This window comes from Athene noctua, chromosome 7, assembly GCF_965140245.1.
Source record: "Athene noctua chromosome 7, bAthNoc1.hap1.1, whole genome shotgun sequence".
In the NCBI taxonomy this organism is placed as follows: Eukaryota; Metazoa; Chordata; class Aves; order Strigiformes; family Strigidae; genus Athene; species Athene noctua.
The window spans coordinates 28,981,277-29,003,702 of NC_134043.1; the positions used below are offsets into that span (position 1 = coordinate 28,981,277).

The 22,426-nt window shown below is 39.8% G+C and overlaps 1 protein-coding gene across 14 annotated transcripts in view; it reads left to right on the forward strand.

Annotated features, from left to right (window-relative positions):
* The window catches only part of AGAP1 (ArfGAP with GTPase domain, ankyrin repeat and PH domain 1), a 396,570-nt gene that overhangs the window by 230,177 nt on the left and 143,967 nt on the right, over window positions 1-22,426 (forward strand). For all 14 annotated transcript variants that reach the window (XM_074910246.1, XM_074910247.1, XM_074910249.1 and 11 more), the window contains one exon: window positions 21,237-21,341. In XM_074910246.1, coding sequence (XP_074766347.1) covers window positions 21,237-21,341 — 105 coding nt within the window. The remainder of the gene's footprint in view (window positions 1-21,236; window positions 21,342-22,426) is intronic.

Sequence of the window (22,426 nt, forward strand, 5' to 3'; positions counted from 1 at the left end):
GAAGCTCAGGATGGAAAGAAGACTATATTACTGTTTGATGTTTTATCTAAGAAATAGCCAGAGTAGACTTGGCTACTAAATGTGATTATGGCATTCAAGAATTTTTCTTCTCATATTTGTAAAGTCTTTACCAAAACAGACAGTTTTTAGTTACAGCTGAATTTGTCCATCCCTTTAAGATCATTAGACATGCAATCTGAATTAAAGTTTTTAGATTATGGAGTGAAAAAATACATGTCTATATAACAATATATTACAGTTTATATAAAAATAGATTTTATCTTCTTAGGAAAGTGTCCAAAGACTGAACTGAACCAGCTAGTATAAACTGAAGGTCTCAGTGAGCCATCTGCAAGACAAGCGAGGGAGGGAACCAGATGCAGGAACAAGTTTCAGAAAAACACTGTCGCGTGTGAATCATCATAGGAAATGAACCCTTGGGCTACATCATTCAAGTCCAAAAACATAAGTATTAGTAAAATAAATCCTTTTTAATGAGGCAATATCCAAAACCAAATTATGATAATCAAGACCAAAATATTAGTTTTATATACAATCATATAATCATGCCTTTGTAGTGAAGAGCTTGCATAATGTGTATCAGCTGGCTTGATTATTTTACTGTGGTGTTCTTATTTGGTATATACAAAGTATGAAAAAATAACCTAAAAGGCCATACATCTTGAATGAACCAGAATGTTGTATCATAAATATACAGTAATTTGAAATAGGACTTAGTGTAAGAAACAGACACAAAGCTGGGTTCCTTCATCCTACATATCAGAAGAAATTACTCTTTGAAAAAGTTCTGAGATGTGAAATATCATGTGAGTGTGATCACCTTGTCATTTCATAGATAAATAGATATACGCACACAGATAGATATATATATAGATATATATATATATATATAAAACCCCCATATGAAAAGAATATGTAAAAAACATCCTGTAGAAATGGAAAACCTAGAGCAGAGGGCAACCAAAGTAAAACAGGGATTTGAGAATATCCGTGTATTCAAAAGGTGAGAGCGAGACAGGTCTGCAGTCTTTGGAAAGAGATTAAGAGGAGCCTTCTTTTAATGGCCAGGATTGATTCTGCAAGGCTGTTTGAGCTGGTGTCAAGCATGACACAAGAGGGCAAGAACTTATGCTGGAGGAGAGGCCAAGCACCACAGGAATGCAGGTCGAATCTGAATAGCGATAAAACAGACATTTTTAATACATTACATGCAAAATTCAGTTTGGATTATTAGCAAGTGTTAGCTTGGCTAAGGTTTTTTAGAGTTCATTCCTTACTGCAATTCATTTTTGCAGGCTACCTTCAGATTTGGAAGAATAATGTTTAGTTGATACCAGTGAGCTACACCGCCAAACTTTTAGCACCCAAAATTAAAAGCTCAATTTAAAATGTGAACTAGATCAGAAGCCCATGGAGGCAGAAACTTGGCTGTGAAAGGGGGCTTTGATGTCCCTAATGTCTATTGTTTAATGTCTGGTTTTTGCTTTTAAATGCCAATGCACAGCATGGAGGCCTGGCCCTCCCATTGTGCAACAGAGGGTGCTTTGGGTGGTAGGGGGAAAAAAAGGAGAAATCTTCCATCCTGCGAGCACAGAGTTGACAGGTACGAAGGCTTTTGGAGATCTTTTTTAAGAAATTGTGCGCTAAAGTGTGCAAATCTGAAGTAAGTGTGCTGTGCGTGCAAGAGAAAGTTAGCAGTCAGTCAGGTTTTATCTCTTAATGAATAGAGACTGCTGAAGTAAGGGTTAGGTAATTGAGTTTATAATTAATTAGCCATAACCCTCATCAGATAAAGCAGTTGTCGAGATTTTTTTTTATCTCCTTTCTCTCCCCAGGGCCTGCCCTTCTTTGTCCTTGCACTGACAGCCAGCACTTATCTTAGGCCTTCTCCAGGTCCGTGCCCATCAACCCCTCCTCCCTTGGGCTGATTTTTGGTGGTCAGCCGAGACCCTTATTGTCCTGTAAGGCTCACAATCAGCCTAGCTGTCGGGTGCCAGGATGATGAATTAGCAGTAGGAGTTAACATGTAGGTGAACTCCAGATTGGACTCCCGATAGCTTGCAGAGCAGCTTCTGTGTGTTAGTCACTCTCCCCAGAGCTGATACGCCACTGACACTTTGCAACAAAGAGGTTAAAAAGGTAGATTTAGTAAAAGAAATGGTACATTTCTCGAGAAAGTTAGGATGCTTACAAAGAATCCTTAATTTCTTCTGCTGTGCAATTCACCACAACAATGCCAAGAAAATAAATTAGATTTTACACTGTTTCTTTTGGTGACCTTATCTCCTTTATATTGTGGGTTGAACTAGTTTGCTTGCAGTAGGGGTAGAAACTTTAGACGTGTATCTTAAAAGCATCAAGATTGTGAAAGGTGTCTAGTCTCTCTTCCCGTTGAGCTCGATTAAGGGGATTCAGACGGCTAATTTATCCTCTATCAAAGCACTGTCCTTTTATGGATGCATTGGAGAAAAGGAGCTTTCTTGCTGTGTTTACAGTAGGCTTGTGACATTGAGCTGTTTTTATAGACAGGTTTACCTGCTGGAGGAGAAAAATGTTTAGAAACAAGTCCATGGGTTTTCTCTTCATCTGGAGTTTTTGAATTAGAGATGAAGACTCCCATGTTTTACAACATTGACTTCAGGCTTTGGATGAGCACCGTTTCTCCTTAATCTGAGTGGCAGCACTAGAAAATGTAACTAAGTCTCTTGATACAAGAAAGGCTTGATTCTTTTTGAAAATATATAAAGCATTATTCTTCTGTGGTCTCCTTAATTTCCAAGTGGACTGGTAAAGCTTTCCTTTTTCCTTGTCATTCCAGTGGCAATAAGCGTTTTAAGTCTGACTTCAATTCTTTTTGGACTCAAGCAGCAGAAGCTTCCCTGGGCACACGTATGCCTTTCTAGGATCTTACTGAAAGTTAAATCAGCAATATATTAGTTAACCTCCATTTAAGATGACAGTGTAACTGCATAAAAGATATTACTGATGGCAGAACAAACCTGTTCCATTTTGGAATAATAGCTTAGCAATTGTCCTAGTGGGTCTTACAACCCTGCAGCTGCTGTGCTGTGATGCTTGCGGTTTGTGAAGTTCTTCAGTTATGCAAGAGGTGTACTTCAGCCAAGCATGGGAAAGCAAATTTTCGTGTACCTCACTGCTGATTGTTCTAATGGAGGAGTAAAGGAAGCAGTTCTGTGACTTAGGTTTTGGCATGAATCGAGAAAGGGAAATTCCAATTAGAGATTCCGAAACATTTTTTTCTACCAAGAGGCATCCAGATACTGGAGCAGGTATCTAAAAGGGCTGTGAAATCTCCATCCTTGGAGATGGCTTCAAGGATGAGTTGGAGATGACTCCTGAAGAGTCAAGTGGACAAGGCCCTAAACCTCATCCAGATTGGCCTGTCTGAGCAGAGGGCTCCACAGGTCTTTCCAACATGTGTTCTGATTCTGTAAATCTAAGTGGTGTTCAGGTAATCTTGTGAGCAAAGTCATGCTTTATACATTGCTGATGTTGACACTTCTGGAACACTGGTGACACATATGTTTGTATTTCAGTGAATTTAGCTTCTATTAGGTCAGTTAAAATAGGAAGAAAAGATTGCAGGACGATCACTTCCGAGAAGAATGAAAATCAGTAGTGGCCTAGTATAAGGTCCTCTGTTCTCAGCGGCAGAGTCCTGCTGCATTGCCAGTTCTGCTCATCTCTGATGGGAATACTGCTGCCATTATGAAGGGCTTCTTGGAGGCAGTTTACTGGCACTTTTCACTAACACACAGATGAGAGAAAAATACAAACGCCCAAGGAAGTCTGAACACAAAATAGTCACTGTGCATGAGTCTTAACCCCCACACACCCCCCAAAACGTATGTATTTGGTTCTTAGACTGTATGTAGTATATGGAGACAGAGTTGGCAGTGGGGTATTGGAGTACCTTGACCAACATCTCCACCCCCATTTCACTAATTCTGTGATGAAAAAAAGAAAACCTTTCTGCTGGTGATCAACAATCTTTATGCCCTCTTTTAATGCAGCTAGGGGAGCCTCTCATAGCATGCATGGATTTTCCTACATGCAGCTCCTAGCTGTGGGTCAGAATGGCTGGTTTTGCATCTTGGAAGTGAATCAAAGGAAGCAAACGGCTTTCTTGTCCTGCAAAAAGGCACTTAGTTGTGTTTTATATGAGAGAGAGACCACGCATGAATACGATGGAAGAAAACAAGATAATGATCATCTCTGTAATGTAAGAACTGTGCCAAATTTTTTTCCAAGTTGAAAATTTGTACTTCAAATGAATGTCAACCTTGTTATTATGTTGTCTCATGCAGATGGATAACTAAGTACTTTTAATTCTAGGAAACAGTAGAGGAGAAAAAGCTTTGGCTTAAAATTTGTGGCTGAAATGTAAGATATTGAGAAATACTACCTGTGAATATTTTTTCTGAAGTAAAGTTGATAGTGTCTTCTGGAAAATGGGTGTGGGTTAATAGGATGGATTCACTCTGGATTGAACTAGTGTTTACATGGTTGGTTTTATGACAGAAGAATATTCTTCTTGTTTAGTTTTCACTGGGGTTTTTTCCTTATCAACATTGTATTGTAAATATAAAACTAATCACTAAAAAACTTAAACTAAAAACTGATCACAGTTCTATATATATAAAACTAATAATAACTACATATTAATGTAGTTAATGTAGTTGTGGTTTCAAGTTTTTTTCTCTAATATCCATTTTACTATAGGTATTAGAGAAAACTGTATGTATAGTAGACAACTCAGTTTTAGGCTTTTTAGTTGCTGTTGGTAAAGGAAAATTACACACTTTGTTCCTAAAGGACTGTTTAAGTGAGGTTTGAGCTGTCATCTTTAGCTGTTCAGATCTTCAGAAACATGTGGAGAATGTTACAGGACATGTTAAAGAATGTCCATGTTTTAAATCCATGCTGAGTTTTACGTATATTAAGTAGGGAAATATGGAGGAAGGAGATAAATAAAATTTTTAGCCTTTCAAGACTTAAAAAATAGTAATGAGGAGTGAGGTACCTCTCATAGACTCAGCCACCAATCATAGTGTGGTGAATTGACCCTGGCTGAATGACAGGTCCCACCAAGCTGTTCTATCACTCCCCCTCCTCAGCTGGACAGGGGAGAGAAAATATAGCAAAAGGCTTGTGGGTTGAGATAAGGGCAGGGAGATCACTCAGCAGTTACCATCATGGGCAAAACAGACTTGACTTGGGGAAAAAAAATGTAATTTATTGCCAATCAAATCAGAGTAGAATAATGTGAAATAAAACTAAATCTTAAAAACACCTCCTCCTACCTCTTGCCACCTCTCCCTTCTTCCCAGGCTTAACTTTACTCCCAATTTCTTTCCCTCCTCCTTCCAGTAGTGCAGGGGGGCAGGGAGTGGGGGTTGCGGTCAATTCATCACCCATTCTCTCTGCTGCTCCTTCCTCCTCAGGGGCAGGACTTCTCACACTCCTCCCCTGCTCCAGCATGGGGTCCCTCCTAATGGGAGACAGTCTTCTGTGAACTTCTCCAATGTGAGTCCTTCCCACGGGGCTGTAACTCTTCATGAACTCCTCCAGCATGGGTCCCTCCCACGGGGTGCAGCCCTTCAGGCACAGACTACTCCAGTGTGAGTCCTTCACAGGGTCACAAGTCCTGTCAGCAAACCTGCTCCAGTGTGGGCTTCCCGTGGGGTCACAGCCTCCTTCAGGCATCCACATACTCCGGCTTGGGGTCCTCCACAGGCTGCAGGTGGGCATCTGCTCCCCCGTGGACCTTCATGGGTTCCAGCAGACAGCCTTCTCTCTCCCCACTGGGTTGCATGGGAACCTCTGCTCCTCCTGCCTCTCCTTCACTGACCTTGGTGTCTGCAGAGTTGTTTCTCTCACATATTCTCACTCCTCTCTTCTGCTGCAGGTTTTTTTCCCCCTTCTTAAATACATTATCCCAGAGGTGCTACCACCATTGTTGATGGGCTCGGCCTTGGCCAGCAGTGAGTCTGTGCCGGAGGCAGCTGACATGGGGGGACACAGGGGAAGCTTCTGGCAGCTCCTCACAGAAGCCACCCCTGTAGCCTCCCTGCTACCAAAACCTTGCCATGCAAACCCAAGACACATAGCCCTTGGTGAAATGAAAAAAAAAATTCTTGGTTCTACTGTCAACAGTATAACAACATCATTATTTTGCTGGAGTTGTGGGAAATACCAGTTAAATTTTTCATGATGCCAGTATCCGAAGTTGTCTTGTCCTGGTGCTGTGGCACTTCACTAATAAAACTGCAGCTGCAGTTAAATGCGTTCTGGTCCTGTGTACGTCCACAGTCCTGACATCTGCTGTGCATCAGTGTCTCGTGTTGTTGCATCCCAGGAGGGTTGGGGTGATGCACTTAAGCAAAGCCACAACATACTCTGGTGATTCAAATGAAAAACTTCGTGTTGGAAACACAGAAAACAAGACCTAGAGATGGATGGTGCAACATTATTTTCTTTGCTGTTTACGAAGCCGGGATTTTCCTGTTTTGTTTTGGTTTTTTTCCTAATTGCTGATAACAGTATCACCGTTGTTTTAAGTGCGTGAGTTTGGAAGATAGGAGAATGTTTCTGAAAACTAGGCAAGAGTCATGAATGCAAATAAACATCCCTTTGAGATGATAAGCCAACACTGATACCGATAGCAGCTAATACCATGATACTACAGGCCGTTCAGCATGCGAGCGATCCTATTGTCCTAGAAGGATATGATGTATCCCCTGTAGCAGTCAGATTTCTGCTCTTCCAGGGTATTAATTGTTATTAAATCTCTAGGATACAGCATGATGAATGTTGTGTTTTGTTTTGCTTTTCAAGCACTCAAATGATAGTACTGTTTTACAAGGTGTTCTCCTGAGAGATGCTAGGGACAGTGATGGAAGCTTTCAAATGATGAAATGTTTTTTTAAATAGCAAACTTGATGTACTAAAAGGAAAGTTGGAATGCCTGGACTTAATACTTGCCACTTTGCTGTTAGGCATTTCAGCACCTTTGAGGCATTTAGTCTTGTAAAGAAGTGGCTTAAGGGCTGTGATAAATTAGCAAAACCTTCTGATTTAGGCAGTCCAGATAAAGTTGCAAGGAAAATTTAAATCATGACATATTTGCAAGTCTGTTCTGCTTGTAGGAAACAAAGAGATTGGGCTTTTTTCCTGGAAGGTGTCATTGAGAGAAAACTCTGATTTCCTGGGCAACATCAGTGCTTTTTTCCCCCACTCTGATGATTGCAGGGCAGGGATTGATGGGTGCCCCTTCCTTAATGAGTTTTCTAAATTGATTTGATCATTGCTTTTTGTCACTTTTGTAGAACTAACATGGAAATGACATTAAAAAGTCTGACACACCCGAGCATGGAGTATTAAAGTTGGTAGTACCAAGTATCATCGTCAGCCATAATTGACAAATAATACCCCTCATAAATACTGCCAGTCTTTTCAATTAGTTTTCATCTCAAATTCAGGATGCAAAATGATGGCCTGTCAACTGACAATGGATGACAAAAATTAATAAATTGTCTTCTAAATAGTATGGACACTTAAGAAAAATTGGGCAGCCAATTTAGCACAGCATGAACCGGGGGGAACCTTTTGTACTGTTGCCGTGCCACTAATGTTGTCTGGGTCTTTATTAATGGTGCTTGGCTGCTGCTGACAGTTTTGTTGCTACTGGCAACTTTCTTCATTAAAATTAAAGCCAGCGTCAAATCCCATTAGCCGCACTCTGGGTACCTTGCTTTTTGCTTTTTTTTTTTTTTTTTTTTTTCTTTACAAACACATTCTTTATCTATAGAAAGTTGGAAAAGGTAGTTAAAAATTAGTCTTTTGTCTTGTCTGTGGGTGATTACTTAACTAAATAATGGATTATATTTTTTTGAGGGAGATTGTCTCCAACATATTATAACATACGTAGTCTACAGCCGAGTAACTGCACAGCGAAATCCATAAATGACCTTTATAAATTACCTTTTGTGAACATAGTGTTCTTCTGTATCGCCTGCAAGGTAGCTGATTCTCAGATACTCTCTCATAAACCAGTAATAGTCTCTGGAGGAGAGCAGCTCACTTGTATGGTATTCTTCTGTTGCCTGTTCAACTAAAATATTAATGATGTTGCATATATGCTTAAAATTGGGTGATCAACATGTGTGAAAGACTGCTCTTATAAGGAAAATATGCTGTGTGTATCTTTATATGATTTTGGGGGAGGAATGAGTATCTTTTTTTCTGGAAATATCTTTTGGGTTTTGTGCTTTAAAAAGTCCTGGATTGACTTTTTCAGACATGAGCCTTCATTCGTAGGAATGTATAGCACTGCATAACAGCCTTTGCTCTACCTGCTGTCACTACTGAGTACTCCAGAACATTAAAATGCTGAGTGGCCAGTGCATTAAATTACATGAGGTATGCCAAAGCAATCCGTATACTGTATTACAGATCGCACATAAAGAGTTGACCCTAACTTCAAGGTTTCACATGGAAAAATCTGATGCTACCAGAAGTGTCTCACAGGTGTGCTGACAGAAATGTCTAGAATGGACTGTGGTCTAGCTGTGTGCTTTTACTAATGGGATGCTCTTTCTGGAGCATCACACTTTGCTGCCACTTTATATACCCACCATTTCTACGAGTAGACATTTCCAAGAGAATTTAGTCACTGCCACCTTTGTTACAACATCTTGTGTTAATTATACTCCTCTGGGTTTACATGCCAGACCCTAGCTAGTGTCACATAATGTGTCTTTTCTGATGTCATTTGGATATGAGCCAGGGATCCAAAAATGTATCATCTGGGTCCTGATATTTAAGACTTCTGATAGATGGAAATGCCTCGTGAAATGCAAACTATGGCTTGGGTTTACATCTGTGTGATGGGTTGGGTTTACATCCCAAGTTCACTGTAACATATTTCTGAGTGGGCAGAGAGGTAGGACGAAGCCTTCTGTCGACACCATATTTCCGCTGTTAAGATGATAAAAGTATCCTTTGATTCAGAAAGTAGGCAGTGAGATGGTTCATTTTGTGTCCAGGCTTAGAAGCAGTAACACCCTGAAACTTCAGGTAAACCCAGGCTGAAGTGTAAGGGAGTGGCAATGGGTTCATTGCAGAAAGTCAGCAAATGGCTCCAGATGCTAATATCTTCTGATGCACTCTTTTCCTAGCAGTATAAATAGAGCAAGAACTGTATAAGAAACACCATTTAAACATTCACTTAAATCATTATGTTTGAGAATGATCTTATATGGTAAGTGAAAAACAATTAACAGTTTAAATGGTCTTTTAAACTGATGCACTTGCAGCAATTTTTTGACTAAAATATGTGCTGTGTGGCTCAAATCTGAATTTCAATTCAGCTGAAATGTAGATTAAGTGACCCCATCATTCTCAAGAATGTATACTTTATAGAAGGAAAATAAACTGGTGACATTGAATTAGCATCCATCTAATAAATCCAAGTTGAGCCTTAGCTTTTCTGCTAAATTTTCTTGGTTTAAAAAATAAATAAATAAAGGTGTCAGTAGTTAATTGTTGACTGAAGCTTAATATCTGTTGAAGCAAATGAGCCATGAAATATACTACATAGGAAGTATTGTATCTGAAGTGATTTTAACATTAAAACAATATTACAGTTTTTAACTTGCTGACACAATATGCAAAATCCTTTATTTTGAAATTGCACTGATTAATGCTAAGCTTGGTGTGGGGGAGAGAAAGCATCCTGTACGTAAGGCAAAGCAGGCCCACACAAAACTAACCTTTTTTCTCAGAAGTACTGGTTTGAGGCATATTAAATAAATTTTGGGTTGTCTCAGGTTATTACTTCAAGAATCCTGATAATAACCTTGTCAAAATCATTGATTTATAGTTTCTCTGAAAAGTTTTTTCAAATGACTGACACTGGCAATGTTTCCCATATTTTGTTAACTATAATTTCTGTAACACCTATCATAGTAAAAATTGATTACTTCTGTTAATGAACACAGTGGCTTTGCCTTTTTGCAGTTAAAATTTAAGAACACAGTGTAATAAACCTGTATTTAGAAGTTACCTTTAAATTATACCCTTAAATTCCTGGAAATGTCCTTGGACAAGTTTTCACTGGGGTTTGGGGAGTCGTTGTAGATGTGGAGGTACGTTGGTATTGAGGAGTCTTCAAATACATAGTGTAGATTAAGCAAGTGAAGAGGCTTCAGAAGCATGGATTACAAATTTGTGCTGAAGAGAGGTGCCATTCTCCCCCGCTGACCCTGCTGGTGCTGTGGATTCTGGAGCTTCTGGGAACTGGGGAAGTTCCTTTCTTCTTCACTAGATGTTGAGTTGGTCTTTGACAAAAGGCAAAAACCCAAAGACCCTTGTTTTCTGTCTTCTGGTCAGCAGAAATCATCTAAGGTGTTGTGTGTTGGGGTTTTTCTTGAGTGAAATTTTACACCCAGTAAATCATGTTTCTTCTCTCAAAGTGCCCAACAGGGCAACTCTAGTCATGGTTCTTGACCAGCGCTAGAAGGCTTTTGGATGAATTAGCTACACATTTTTATATGTTTCAAGCTGAAGCCAGAATGATTTTGTTTTCAGATGATAAAGTACAGATTGATTTAGCAGCACAGTCAGAAGTCATTTGCTTGCAAGAAAAAAAACCAATTGTGTACGTTCCGAAAGGGACTATTTAAAAATATATGTCTCTGTTACCCCTAGTAGATAAATATAAACGGTTTGTTTAGCTCAAAGTCAACTCAGATGTCAAGCAAATAGCAAAGGGATGTAGTTGTAGTTGCCTCTTTATACAGTTGCTTGTTTGTGTCCAGGCATGTTCTGCATTTATCTAAATATTTTCCCCTTATTCAAGATGAAATTGAGACCACAAGTGCTTCAATGCATTCTCTTGAACGTAGGCTCTGGTCGGCAGTTCATTGTGTCCAGAATGGGCTGTGGTCTTCAGAGTGTATATATAACAACTCAGGTGTCACAAGAAGGCGGCTTTGCTCTTGCCTGTGTCCTCTTGGAACAGCATGGTGGCCTTCGTGTAGCCATCTCGGATGCCATCTTGGCATGGAGTAGGGTAATGTCTACCTTTTTTGCTTTCTTCACAGAACAAAAAACTACCAAGGGAGTGTGTTCGTAGAAAACAAAGTGTATTTTTATGTTATAACTATATTAAAATATCCTTTCCAAAGCAATCCTTGTTGTAATGGTCAAGTAATACAAGAAATATGGTTATGACTAAATGGGTTTTCCCATTTTCTGCAGCTCTTTTAAGAACGTGAAATATAATTTTGTCATCTGTAGGAAATCAGATCTGGCTTAAACCCTGTTATGTTATGTTTGACTCAACCATTTTAATGGGTAGCCCCTTTAAGCCCATTAATTTATCTGCTTGTGTGACTGCTCTTTCTGATTCACCTTCTGTTAACTTATAAAACTGCAGGTATGTGAATGCTTAAATGAGGTATAAAGCATTTCTAAAGTAATTTCTTGAGACAGATGTAGCACTTGTGTTCTCTCTCTGAACTAAGCACAATTGCTACCTCTTGAGTTTGGATCTTTTTGGCAGTTGGCATGCAGGGAGATTGACACATCTTCCCTCCAAATCCATTGGTACGTACCCTCTGGTGCTAGGCCAACAAGAAAACAGGCATGGTGTGGAGAGACATTTCACTCATTGAGTTTTGGAGTTGTGAGTGTGTTTAGTAACGTTTCAATAATTCTGAAGCAGCTCTATGTCTGAAAGATGCTAATTTAATATGTACAATTTCCCTTAGCAGGTAAGGCGAGTCACTTAAAGAGGGTGAATGAATGTTTCATCATTAGATTCCTTATTCTTTTTTTCTGCTATAATGATGTAAGTAATGATAGTAGTAGCCCAACATATGTTAACTGTGTCTCTGAAGGATTGTCATCTTCATTCCTATTCCTCTGAGTGAATTGGACATCTGAGGTATATAAACAGTGGAACAAGTCAGAGCATGCAATTACTGTTTCTGTGTGTGTATATGTATCTATACAATTTAAAAAAAAAAATTTCTTGCTCATAGGAGAGATTTGAGGAAAGAGAATGGGGTGGGTGGAAGGAAGAGTGGTGGGGCATCTTTGCAGTGTGGAACCACTTCAGTGCATCCTGGGAGGCTGGTCACATCATGGAGCAGTCCAGGGAGAGTGGCAACCTGTCCAGCAAGCATATGTAGTGGGGTCATTGATGCTGATGATCCTGTGACTAGAGGACAACGTGTAAAAGTAAAGAAAAATGACACAATCAGGAAATACTGTTAACTAGAATAATGAAGAAGGTACCTTTCTACTGTAGAAGAAAAAGATTTTTCTTAGCTTACCCCTAAAAAGGGTTAAGGACCAGAGATACAACTATTCTGCAAAATTATTTTTAATGCAGGGTACTCCTTTTGATTAAAAAATAATAAAAAAAAAAAATATAAAAATTCCCATTATAGTGCAGAGTTTCGGAGGGTTGTTCACTAAGACCTTTTTGGTCCCAAAATTTCACAACATGAAGTGTGAATCCTTTCTGCACAATATATGGAACACAGTTTAAAAAAAAAAAAAAAAAAAAACACACACACACTTTTTTTTTTTCTGCCAGTGTTCTTGGTTTTGTTATTCAGTAGATGCTGTATTAAATTGGATTTTGTGTCCATCATTATTAAAATGTGAAGTGTGTCGGTCACAAAGCATACATTTCAGGGCAGTTAGCTGAATAATTCTTTTCTTTATTATCCCAAATTACTGCTGAGCTCTGGAGAGGTGAGCAGTTTAGCCAATTATTGCCATTTGAGCTGGATTTGTGGGTGATTAGCTCCTGGTCGAATTCAGTCCTGGCAAGGGCTTTGAAGCCTTCGCTTGTGTGATTTTCACAGCAGTGAGGTAGGAATAGACGCGGCTAATGACAGGAAGGTCGCGTGGGTTATGTGACCTGTGAGGGGGGGGCTCGGGTTTAGCAAATAGGGCATCCACAATAACAAGTGTGTCACTAACCCCGCCGTGCATAATCGGAGTTTTATAGGATTGTTGGAGATGCTGACAGCTCAATTAAAGTGTAACCCTTTGTACCATATACCCTGGCAGAATGACAGAAATATTACCAACAAAAAAGGGAGGGGGCCACAAGGGAACTGGTTAAAGATCCAGTATTCTTTTTCTTTCCCCCCTTCATCGGAGCCTGCACAGAACAAGCTGCAAAAAGCATCCATTTGTGAAATAATAGGTTGTCCGGGGGAGGGGAATGGTGCCAAACATGGCTACAAAAAAAAAGCTGCTCTTAAGTGGTCTTCCTGATGTTTCTATGGAAACACTATAGTATCAGGATAGAAAGTTAAAATTGGGTTTTAAGCTTTTCATGGCTTTTCTCCCATGAACCCCCTCCCCCCCCAATCCCTACTTTATATAAAATATGATAAAGAATTTCAGGGTTCAGGGAACGGAGGGCTATCATAATGAGAGCTGTATTCTCTACCTAGGAGTAGTAATGTCTGCACGATGCTGCCTTTTTTTATATCATCCCCCCCAACGCTGTTTGTTTAAGGGAAATGAATGTTTTGATAATTCTTTTTCATGCCTGACCCTGCAGCTGTTTCTACTGCCACACCTGTTTCCGCTCTTAGAGCCTTTTCCAAATTAACTGTGCCGTGCTGTCCTTTGCCTTCTTCAGAAAAGTTTCCCAACATTGTTTTTCCTTTTAATTTTAATCTAAGTAGCAAGTGTTTCAGCAGGCCGATTGGCGTGGATGCTAACTTCATTTGTGGCCAGCGTAGTTAGAGCACAGTGCATGGTGCTGGAACCGCAGCAAGAGGTAAGAGTTCAAATGAAGCCGATCGCTGCCGGGCTCCTCTACTGCTGACTTAGACCCCTTGGCATCAGCCGTCTGGTTTCTACAACACTAAGATAATGATTTGCATCGCAGTGCATTTCACATTAGTGCTGACAATGGTGTCAGGGAAACCACAACTGCCAATGCCAAGGGGTTAATAAACCAACTACTTGAGATCATTAAGGGCTGTGATTTTTTTTTTTTTTTAAACAGTCCAGGGTAAGTGGAACAAACCTCAGAAGGCAACAGAGGCAAAAACTACTGTAAGTCAGAAAAATACTGTGACTTGTTAGGTGCTGTGCCTCATTCAGAGTGGTAAACTGTGCTTAGAGCCAGAGATGTGCCATTTCTTTAAATATGTAATTGCATTTTGTAACACACTTAAATATTAAACTCTGTAGAAAAGACATAGATAACTGTAGAGTATGCCATGTGCTATTGATTTTATAAAGTCTAATTTTGGAAATAATCATAAACTTGAGCTAACGAAAGAATGGCTCTTTCACAAAGCTGTCAATGGAAGAAGAACTCAAGAAGTCTCCTACTTTGCTGAGCCTCGCTGTCCTTCAGCTGTGTGTACTGCGTTGTCTTTTGATGTGCCTGTTTGGGGATCTGCAGTATTATCCTGGCTGTTGTGCAGACGGGTGCAGTTTTGGACTCTGCCAGAGCGGTGTCTTTATTGCTCTGTCTGGATGCTGCAGCAGGGCTGGGTCTTCAGCTTTCCAATCAAATTCTTCTTTGGACACCGGGGTGACTGCTCATGAGTGATCATCTTTTTGCCTCTTCAGAAAGTTTCTCATTAGGTGGGTGAGTGTCATGTGCCAGATGATGGCTTCCTGTTCTCTGGTCCCCAGCTTGCAGTGCTGTTGTCTCTTGTCAACCACATTATGCTCATAAGTGAGGTTAGTAAGTTCCTATGATCAACCACATCCTTGAGTAATCCCTTGTCCATGCCATGTTGGAAGTACATAGCCTATCTTTTAAAAAAAACCCTACAGCTGCACACTGGGGGGTTGTGACAACTTCCCTTAAAATTATTTGCTGTATATCAGAGGAACTTGTGTGTTACTCACAGTTGGCAGGTAAGGTCAAAATCTGCAGGCTGAATTGCTGGAGCGATCTTTAAAAATAAAAATGCATTAAGAGTGAGCACTAAGTTTGTTTTTCCCATTTACCGTATATTTAGTGCGGAGGTTTCTTGCAGGAATTTGATAGCCATACTTCATTGGAGGTGGCAGTTTTCATTGCTGGGGCTACAATGAACTGTAAGACTTGGTTAATGAGCATTGTGATTTTATTTAGTAAATCTTTCTAATTTTTTTTAGTAGCTTGTGTGCAGAGAGCTTGGAAGATAATGGGTTGCAAGTTGATTGTCCTTCAAGTTTTAGCAAAGCTGTTATCTTTTGCTCCAGGTCAGATCTTAGATCCTCTCTTTTCTTTGTCTCCAGATGGAAATAGTGGCTGATCAGCCTCTGCATTAGGTAACCGTTCATGGTGTAATACCCACTGCACTGAGTTGTTGCCTTGTGTTTAGGAAATGGTAGGAGAGAATTGGGTTCAGTGTTCTGATTTCATTTTCTCGTAAAGCTGATGTAGAACATAAATTTGAATAGTTTCTTTGGTGGGGAAGCATCTTTGAATCTGTAGCAAAACTCTGCTACTGCTGTAGTGCCAGTTTTTAAGGAAGGTATGGTGGTTTTTCCTGTGTGTTTGGCTGCAGTACAAATATACTGAGTATTTTAGGGTTTTTTTGCAATGTTATCGCTATATGCTGAAGTTTGAGAACATTTGAGGTCTCCTGTTCTCAGATCTCTGTAGAGGCGCTCTGCTTTCTTGTAGCCTTTATTTTGTGGTTTAGCTGGTTCCCACTTGCACCCTGTTACTGTAAGAGCTGTTTACTAGAGGTTTCCAACTGTAAAAACTTAAAAAACTTCATAGTTCATTGACTAAAAGACCAAGCAGAATTCTCATAAATTTCTGGGGGAAAAGCCCTTGGGTTTGGGAAATCAAGAAAACAAGTTACATTTGTATGGAAGGATTCCAAATACATTGGGCATCTTCAGCAGTTTATTCCTTAGAGGATTAATTGCATACTCTGGCATCTGCTCAAATTAATTGGTGGAGAGCTGCAACTACTCTAGGCTTCCTATAGCATGCAGGTATTGTTAGTAGGTGAAATAGTTTGAGCTGATGTCTACCATATGCTGGAAGAATGAGCTTTAAGACTAGAAACCTGCTGCAGTTAAATATTCTGGAAGTAAAAAATATCAGTTAAGAATTAATCTCTTGTTTGTTATTAGGACAAGCTAACTAGTCCCAGTGCTGCTGGCCAGAGTTGGCTAGTCATACAAACCTGGAGGATTTACCAGCATTTTTTCACCATGTTAATAGATTTAAAGGAAGCGGATGTTTTACTGACTAGAATTAATACGTAACGGTTTATGATCCTGACTGTGAATAATTACCTTTGCAGTTATTTGAGGGAAGATCTTTCTGAAAAGCGTGAGTTTTCTTTTGTGAACAGGATGCAAATGATTGAGCTGTAGAAAATTCATAGCACTGCTAGCTGCTAATCATAGTTATGAGAACTAAAGACCTGAGTGGAAAATTAAGAATTTATGCTGTTAATGATTAAGTACAAGATTACATATTTCATTCTGTCAAAACAACATCAGGATAACAGTATGGGGTTGGCTAAAAATTAGGGAGGGGAAAAAAAAAAGCTTGTGTGATACTTGTACCTCAGCTATGGCAGTGGTGTAAGCTTCTGAAAGAAAGTAGAAACACAAGTACCATATTTCCTTTTCCAGAAGGTCCAGTCTTGGCCCTGCTGACTTCAAGGGCTCTACCATTTTTATTTGGCATGCCAAGAAAAGTCGAATGTACTAAATCCTATTAAAACAAACACCCCACCCCCAAATAAAACCCTTCAAGTGCTACAGCTGGAGCAAATTGAAAAAAATGTGCAGTCAGCTAACCTGTGATCACTGGTATTATCCTGTTTGTGAAACCCTTTGCATTTGTGGCCTCTGGAAAACCCAAAATACCTGGGAAAGTGAGAAAATTAAAATGAAGTACAACAGGGCTTGCAAAGTCTGTTGGTCCACACACAGTGTTAATTCTGCAGGCCTGGCAGTGGCTATAGACATCCCCTGATGATCAGCATGTGCATTTTGATGACATTTATTTGTGGAAAGTATGTGAGTCTATTCTGCTACCATGTCTGGCCTGTCTGAAAAACTGAGGCAACTCACCTACCGGCATCTTCAGTGCAGTATGAAGCAACTTCAAGGGGTCACTTTTCTAAATGCTGATAATTTGCTGCTTAAAACCTGAAATATTTCCGTAAGACAAATTCATAATTGTTTCACCATTTGTCTTTATTTGTTGTTTAAGCAAGCAAGGTTTGTAACTAGCCGATTAGTGCATATTCAGATGAACTGTGTATATTATGCGTCGTGGTCCCTTGACCGGTGTTGGGTGGTTTGGTTTTTGGGTTTTTTTAAGCTAAAATCCAATCAATCCTACACTGTCGGCTTTTCATTAGCTGTTCCTGCTCTCACAGTAATGATCAGGATGCAGAACCTGATGGCAGTCTGTAACTTCTGGTGCCCTGAAGCTCAACAACGTAAGCTGATTGACTCAGTTAGGGCCCCAGTCTCTAACAGCAAATGCAATCAATAAATCTTTGTTGGTAAATAATTGCTATTGAACAGAGTTTTAATATAAATTTATGAGTGGTGTTTTATCACAGCTTGAGGCTACAGCAAGCCACTGAGTGATGGATTTCAGATAACACTTACATTCATTACATTAACTTTGTAAGTTATTTAAAGCTTGTACACTTAACATTGCTTTTGGCTTGCAATGACCTCCTGGGACTAGACGTAGCATACACATTACTAATAAAGAGCTTGCAGTATGTACAGACGGTTCCTCCGTTTGCTTTGTTCGGTGACGCAGTTTCTTGAGCAAAACCCAAGAAGTGAAGTTCGTGCACTCTGGTTGAAGTCTTTTTCCTGTGGCTCATTAAAAGTACAAGCTAGTGCAGTCTGCTAGGAGAAGCGTTCCTCCATTAGACGCAGAATTGCAATTTTGGAGGGAAGGTGGTAAAAAATTTAATTTGAAGTGTGAAATTCTTCTCAATTTGTGAGGAAATTGGAGGTGTTAAATTCTTAGTGTTGAATCTGGAGGCTTTGGGTCAGCTACACCAAACTGCAGGGCTACAGTTGCAGGTGGAAGACTGTAACAAATGAAAGATTTCATACAAATTAGGAGAAATTGTGTTATCCAGTTAATAATTTGAGGCAGAGATTATTTTGAGGGAAAAAAAAAAAAGAAGAAGGTATTTTGAAGTAGAAGATAATTTACTTATTCCCTTACTGCATAGTTTGGAGACCAAATGTGTTTTTTCCAATGTGATATGTGTGCATGGGGGCCTGTTTGGCTGTGACTAGAGATGTGCCCAAGCTACCTCTAAAATGCCTCAGAGGTACCAAAGGTCAGTGGGAGCTCATGTATCTTGTTTCCTAAGTGGAGTATCTGATGTGACTTAAACGTAGACATAATGTGACTGAAGTGAAGGGCTATTTCTTTTTTTTTTTTTTAAATAACATTTTTTGTCATATCTGGGCCATTTTTTTTTTTTAAGTTTAGTTAATGTTAAAGTGCATTTATAGCTGATCTAAACTCCAATACTAAGAGCATTTCTCTCGACCATTCTATATAATTACCACAGTCAAAGTGGTGGTCTGTGGCCTTGGAGGAAAAAAAAGTATGGTTTATGTGAGCTTCTCTGCTTCATAACACTTTAACTTAGCTCCTTCTATTCAGAGCAGTTTCCTCTGCAGGTACTGAATGATATTTTTAATTCTCACATAATACAAAAATCTATTCTTTCTGCCAAGGTAGTGCCTAAAGAAAGTGGATTGGGAAGTATGGTTTGTTAGGCACAAAGAGCTACATCGTCCATATTTAATGCTGAGGTGGTCTGTGTTTTTTTTACATGAAAGCATGGAATTCTACTTTAAAAGCAAGGTGGAACCTCATTTTGAATAATTTTCTTCATTGAGATCCAAAAATAAAATTTCATAATTCACATCTAGATAGTAACAAAACTTCTGTGTCATAAAAATCACAAAAGTGGTAGGTTTTTACTATTTATTGAGTTTGAAATTGGCATGAATTGAAAATTACGTAAGTAATGACACATTTTCTGTATAGCAAAGGGACAGTTAAAAAGATGTGAAATATATCTATTTTGCTTTCTTCAAAACTTCAGAAAAGGCAAGGGGGAAAAAAAAAAAATCACCGTTCTGATCCTTACAGCTTTTTCCCCATTAAAAGGTCTGAAGAATAAACCAGTGCAGGGAAACAGCAATTTTTGATCCCCACAGCACAGCGATAACTAGAATTGGGTCCCCCTAAACGCAAACGAACATGCTGCAGGTGAGGTATGAAAGATTGGAAAGGTGAAGCGACAGATCACCTACTATAGACAAACATACAAGTCAAAGGCAGAAATAAGCTTTCATTCTTTTAATAGAAGAAAACAGTGTCTCTAACCACTGGAAGACGGTAATTGGGATGTGTGACTCGCACTCGCGGAAGCTTTTGTAAGAAAGCGTTTGAGAAACCCCATTCTCTCTTGTAAAAGTTTGAGTTGTAGCAAGGAACAGCACAAAAAAAAGAAGTTTGACCCCCAGACGGTCAGAAAGTTCGGAGTTTGTACCGCTGTGTAATTCAGTCATCCAACACAAGCTTTTCTTTACAGTCCCATCCACAGATTGCTTTGAATTGTGAAGCGTTGTTCTCTGAAGTTTTTATCCAAAGTGTATGTCCAGGAACAGGCAGTTGCGAACTTGGCTTTTCCGCTGGGATCACCTCTGTGGTTGCAAAAGGAGAGTTGTGAGTTCATATGGATTGTGGCAAGGGACTTCGGCTGAAAGTTATGACATCTGGAATTAGCCTAGCTCTGGAGGACTTCTACCTATACAGAACTGCCCCTTGTCCCCTTGTGGCTTTGGGACTGGGTCTGCAGAGGGATCGCTTTATAAAGCTCCAGGTTTAATGGGAAAACAGCATAACTTGCTTTCAGGGTTTTAACCTGATTCAACAAAAACAACTCCATGGGAGTTGGAAGCACCATACTTGATAGTGCATCTTTCTGTGTTCTGTTTTCCCACTTTTTTTAAATCCTATGGATAATTATAATGGAAAAACTCATTTTATGGGGATTAGAAAACTGAAATTTGTATTGGTTTTGATTTCTGAATATGATTTAATAAAATGAATATAAGCGTCCACACAGATCAAGTTCTGATAAGAGTCAGTCCCTGTGGTAAGTACTGTATATAGCGTCTCCACTGGGACATTTCTGTAAGACTTTCAATAACCAAAGTACTACATGAATTCATAAGGAACTGCCTTCTGACTTGGTTTTGGAAGTTAAAATTTCCTAGGGAAGTGCATTGCTAGAGCATGGTTTGATTTACCACCTTCAGTGTGCTACAGCATGTTGTATTTTGCTTTTCTAAGTTACTTCTCTTTTTTTTAGGCTGAGAACAGGTTAACATGCAGTAGTAGTCCTTGTCCATTTGAACACAATGATGACTTTTTATCTCAACTGTTGATTGTTTGCGTTCATCACTGATGTTTAGGTTGAATATGATTTGTGGAAAGGTGAGTCACCTTGCCCACCTCCTTTTCTCTCTGATCACACCTCTCATTAAATTATCCAGAATTTGTATTTGCTCTGTTTTCATTTTGCTGCGCTTGCCTGGAACTGGTGTCTCTTTTGCTGGACTGAATGGCTAGGAGGATTTCCATTGCAGTGTCGCCTTACTGCAAAGGGAATGAGAACATAAATGTGTGCTCTTCCCTGCTTGTGGGGAGGCTGAGCCTGGACAACAGGGAATCCCCAAGAACATGCTGAAGCGAGCACAAGCCACATCCTCACTCAACCTGGGTTTCATAATTTGTTTTAGAGGGCTAGGAAATGCACTGAGTGTGGTGTCTTTATCAACTAGGTAACCTTACTCTGTGTCAGATTAAAATGTGCTTTTGTGAGGCATGGAATTTGGTGCAAAAGGGTTTTCTCTACCCATTGGACAAAGCCAGCACTGCTACAGCCTTTTCCGTTTACATGACTTGCTTTTTGAAAGCCCACTTAGAGCTTTTCCTCCTAAATTGCAAACACTGAAGCTGCCAATGGAGAAAATATGCATCGTGGGAGAAGCAGGGGAAAACAAGGAGAAAAGGATATCTAAAAATGTTTGCAATTATATCTGTCTCTTTCTGTGTCTTAAATAGTTTTGTGTTGGCAAAAGAGTGTTTAATCTTTTTTCTTTTTTTCCTCTAATAGGGTATGCTGCTAAAGCGAAGTGGCAAGTCGTTGAATAAAGAGTGGAAGAAGAAATACGTGACCTTGTGCGACAACGGTGTGCTGACCTACCATCCTAGTTTACATGTAAGTACACAGCACTCTCTGAACATTCAGCAACATCAGGCCCTGATACAACAGCATTAGTGAGTTCATCCTTATGTATTTTTTGTTGAGCCCTCTTTGGTGGAGGAACTTCTTTTTCTCTTCATTCCTCTCCCTCTCAAAAAGGAATAATCTGAAATAAAATTCCCTGGTGCAAGTCTGAGTATGGTCAAGTTCCCTTCAGTGCCCTGGGACTGGGGTTCCCCTGCATCCCGAGAGGCAGCTGAAACAGTTTAAGCCTTTATTTTGTGCTGATGCTTTTATGGACTTGCAGTCAATCCCAGGATTAAAAACCGGAAGCATTTTGTAAGAAAAAGTGTCCTAGATGTAGTAAAGAGTGAGGAAAGTTTCTGGTATTTGTCAGTGTGCAGTGGTTATGGTTTATTCAGAAGTAATTCTGAGTAGCCTTTTGAAAATGGCATAGCTATTAAAATATGTGCCGTAAAACATTTCCGTGTTAAGGCATCTGTCATTGTCTCTGCCCAAGGATCCTGTCTGTCCCTCTCAGTGTGTGTAGCGCAATTCCTAGGTACGGTTTTGGGGGTGGAAAGGGCACAGCAATCTAGCTCAGAACTAGCCCACCCCATCTGCCCTGTTCCCTGTCTGCTGAATATTAGCACTTTCTCTGGCTTGACGCCAGATTTCATAGTGTCAGATCCTGCCATAATAATGGTTTGCTATAGTTTCTGATGGTATGCCCACATCTTTTAAAAATTATTTATTAAGTCAGATAACAACTAGTTTCAAGGCATTTCTGCTTTCCATCAGAAGACTTGTCCCTTGGCCCTTGTGTTCTGAAGCAAGGTTTTCACTGTTCCTTTTTGTGAAACTGTTAAAGTCTGTCTGTGTCCTCTTTGGCTACTCTTAGTGCCTTTAAATTTGGGGAATACTGCCGTGAAGTAGTCCCAAAATACCTGCATTGTTTACTGGTGTTGCTCAGAGAAGGGAAGCACAGATACTGTGTGCCTTTGAAGCAGCTCCCATGGAGCTCCCACATGAGTTTCCCTTAGATTGTGTTGGCCAACTCTGGGTCATCAAGCAAGGAGGAGGCAAGCTGCCATTGTCTG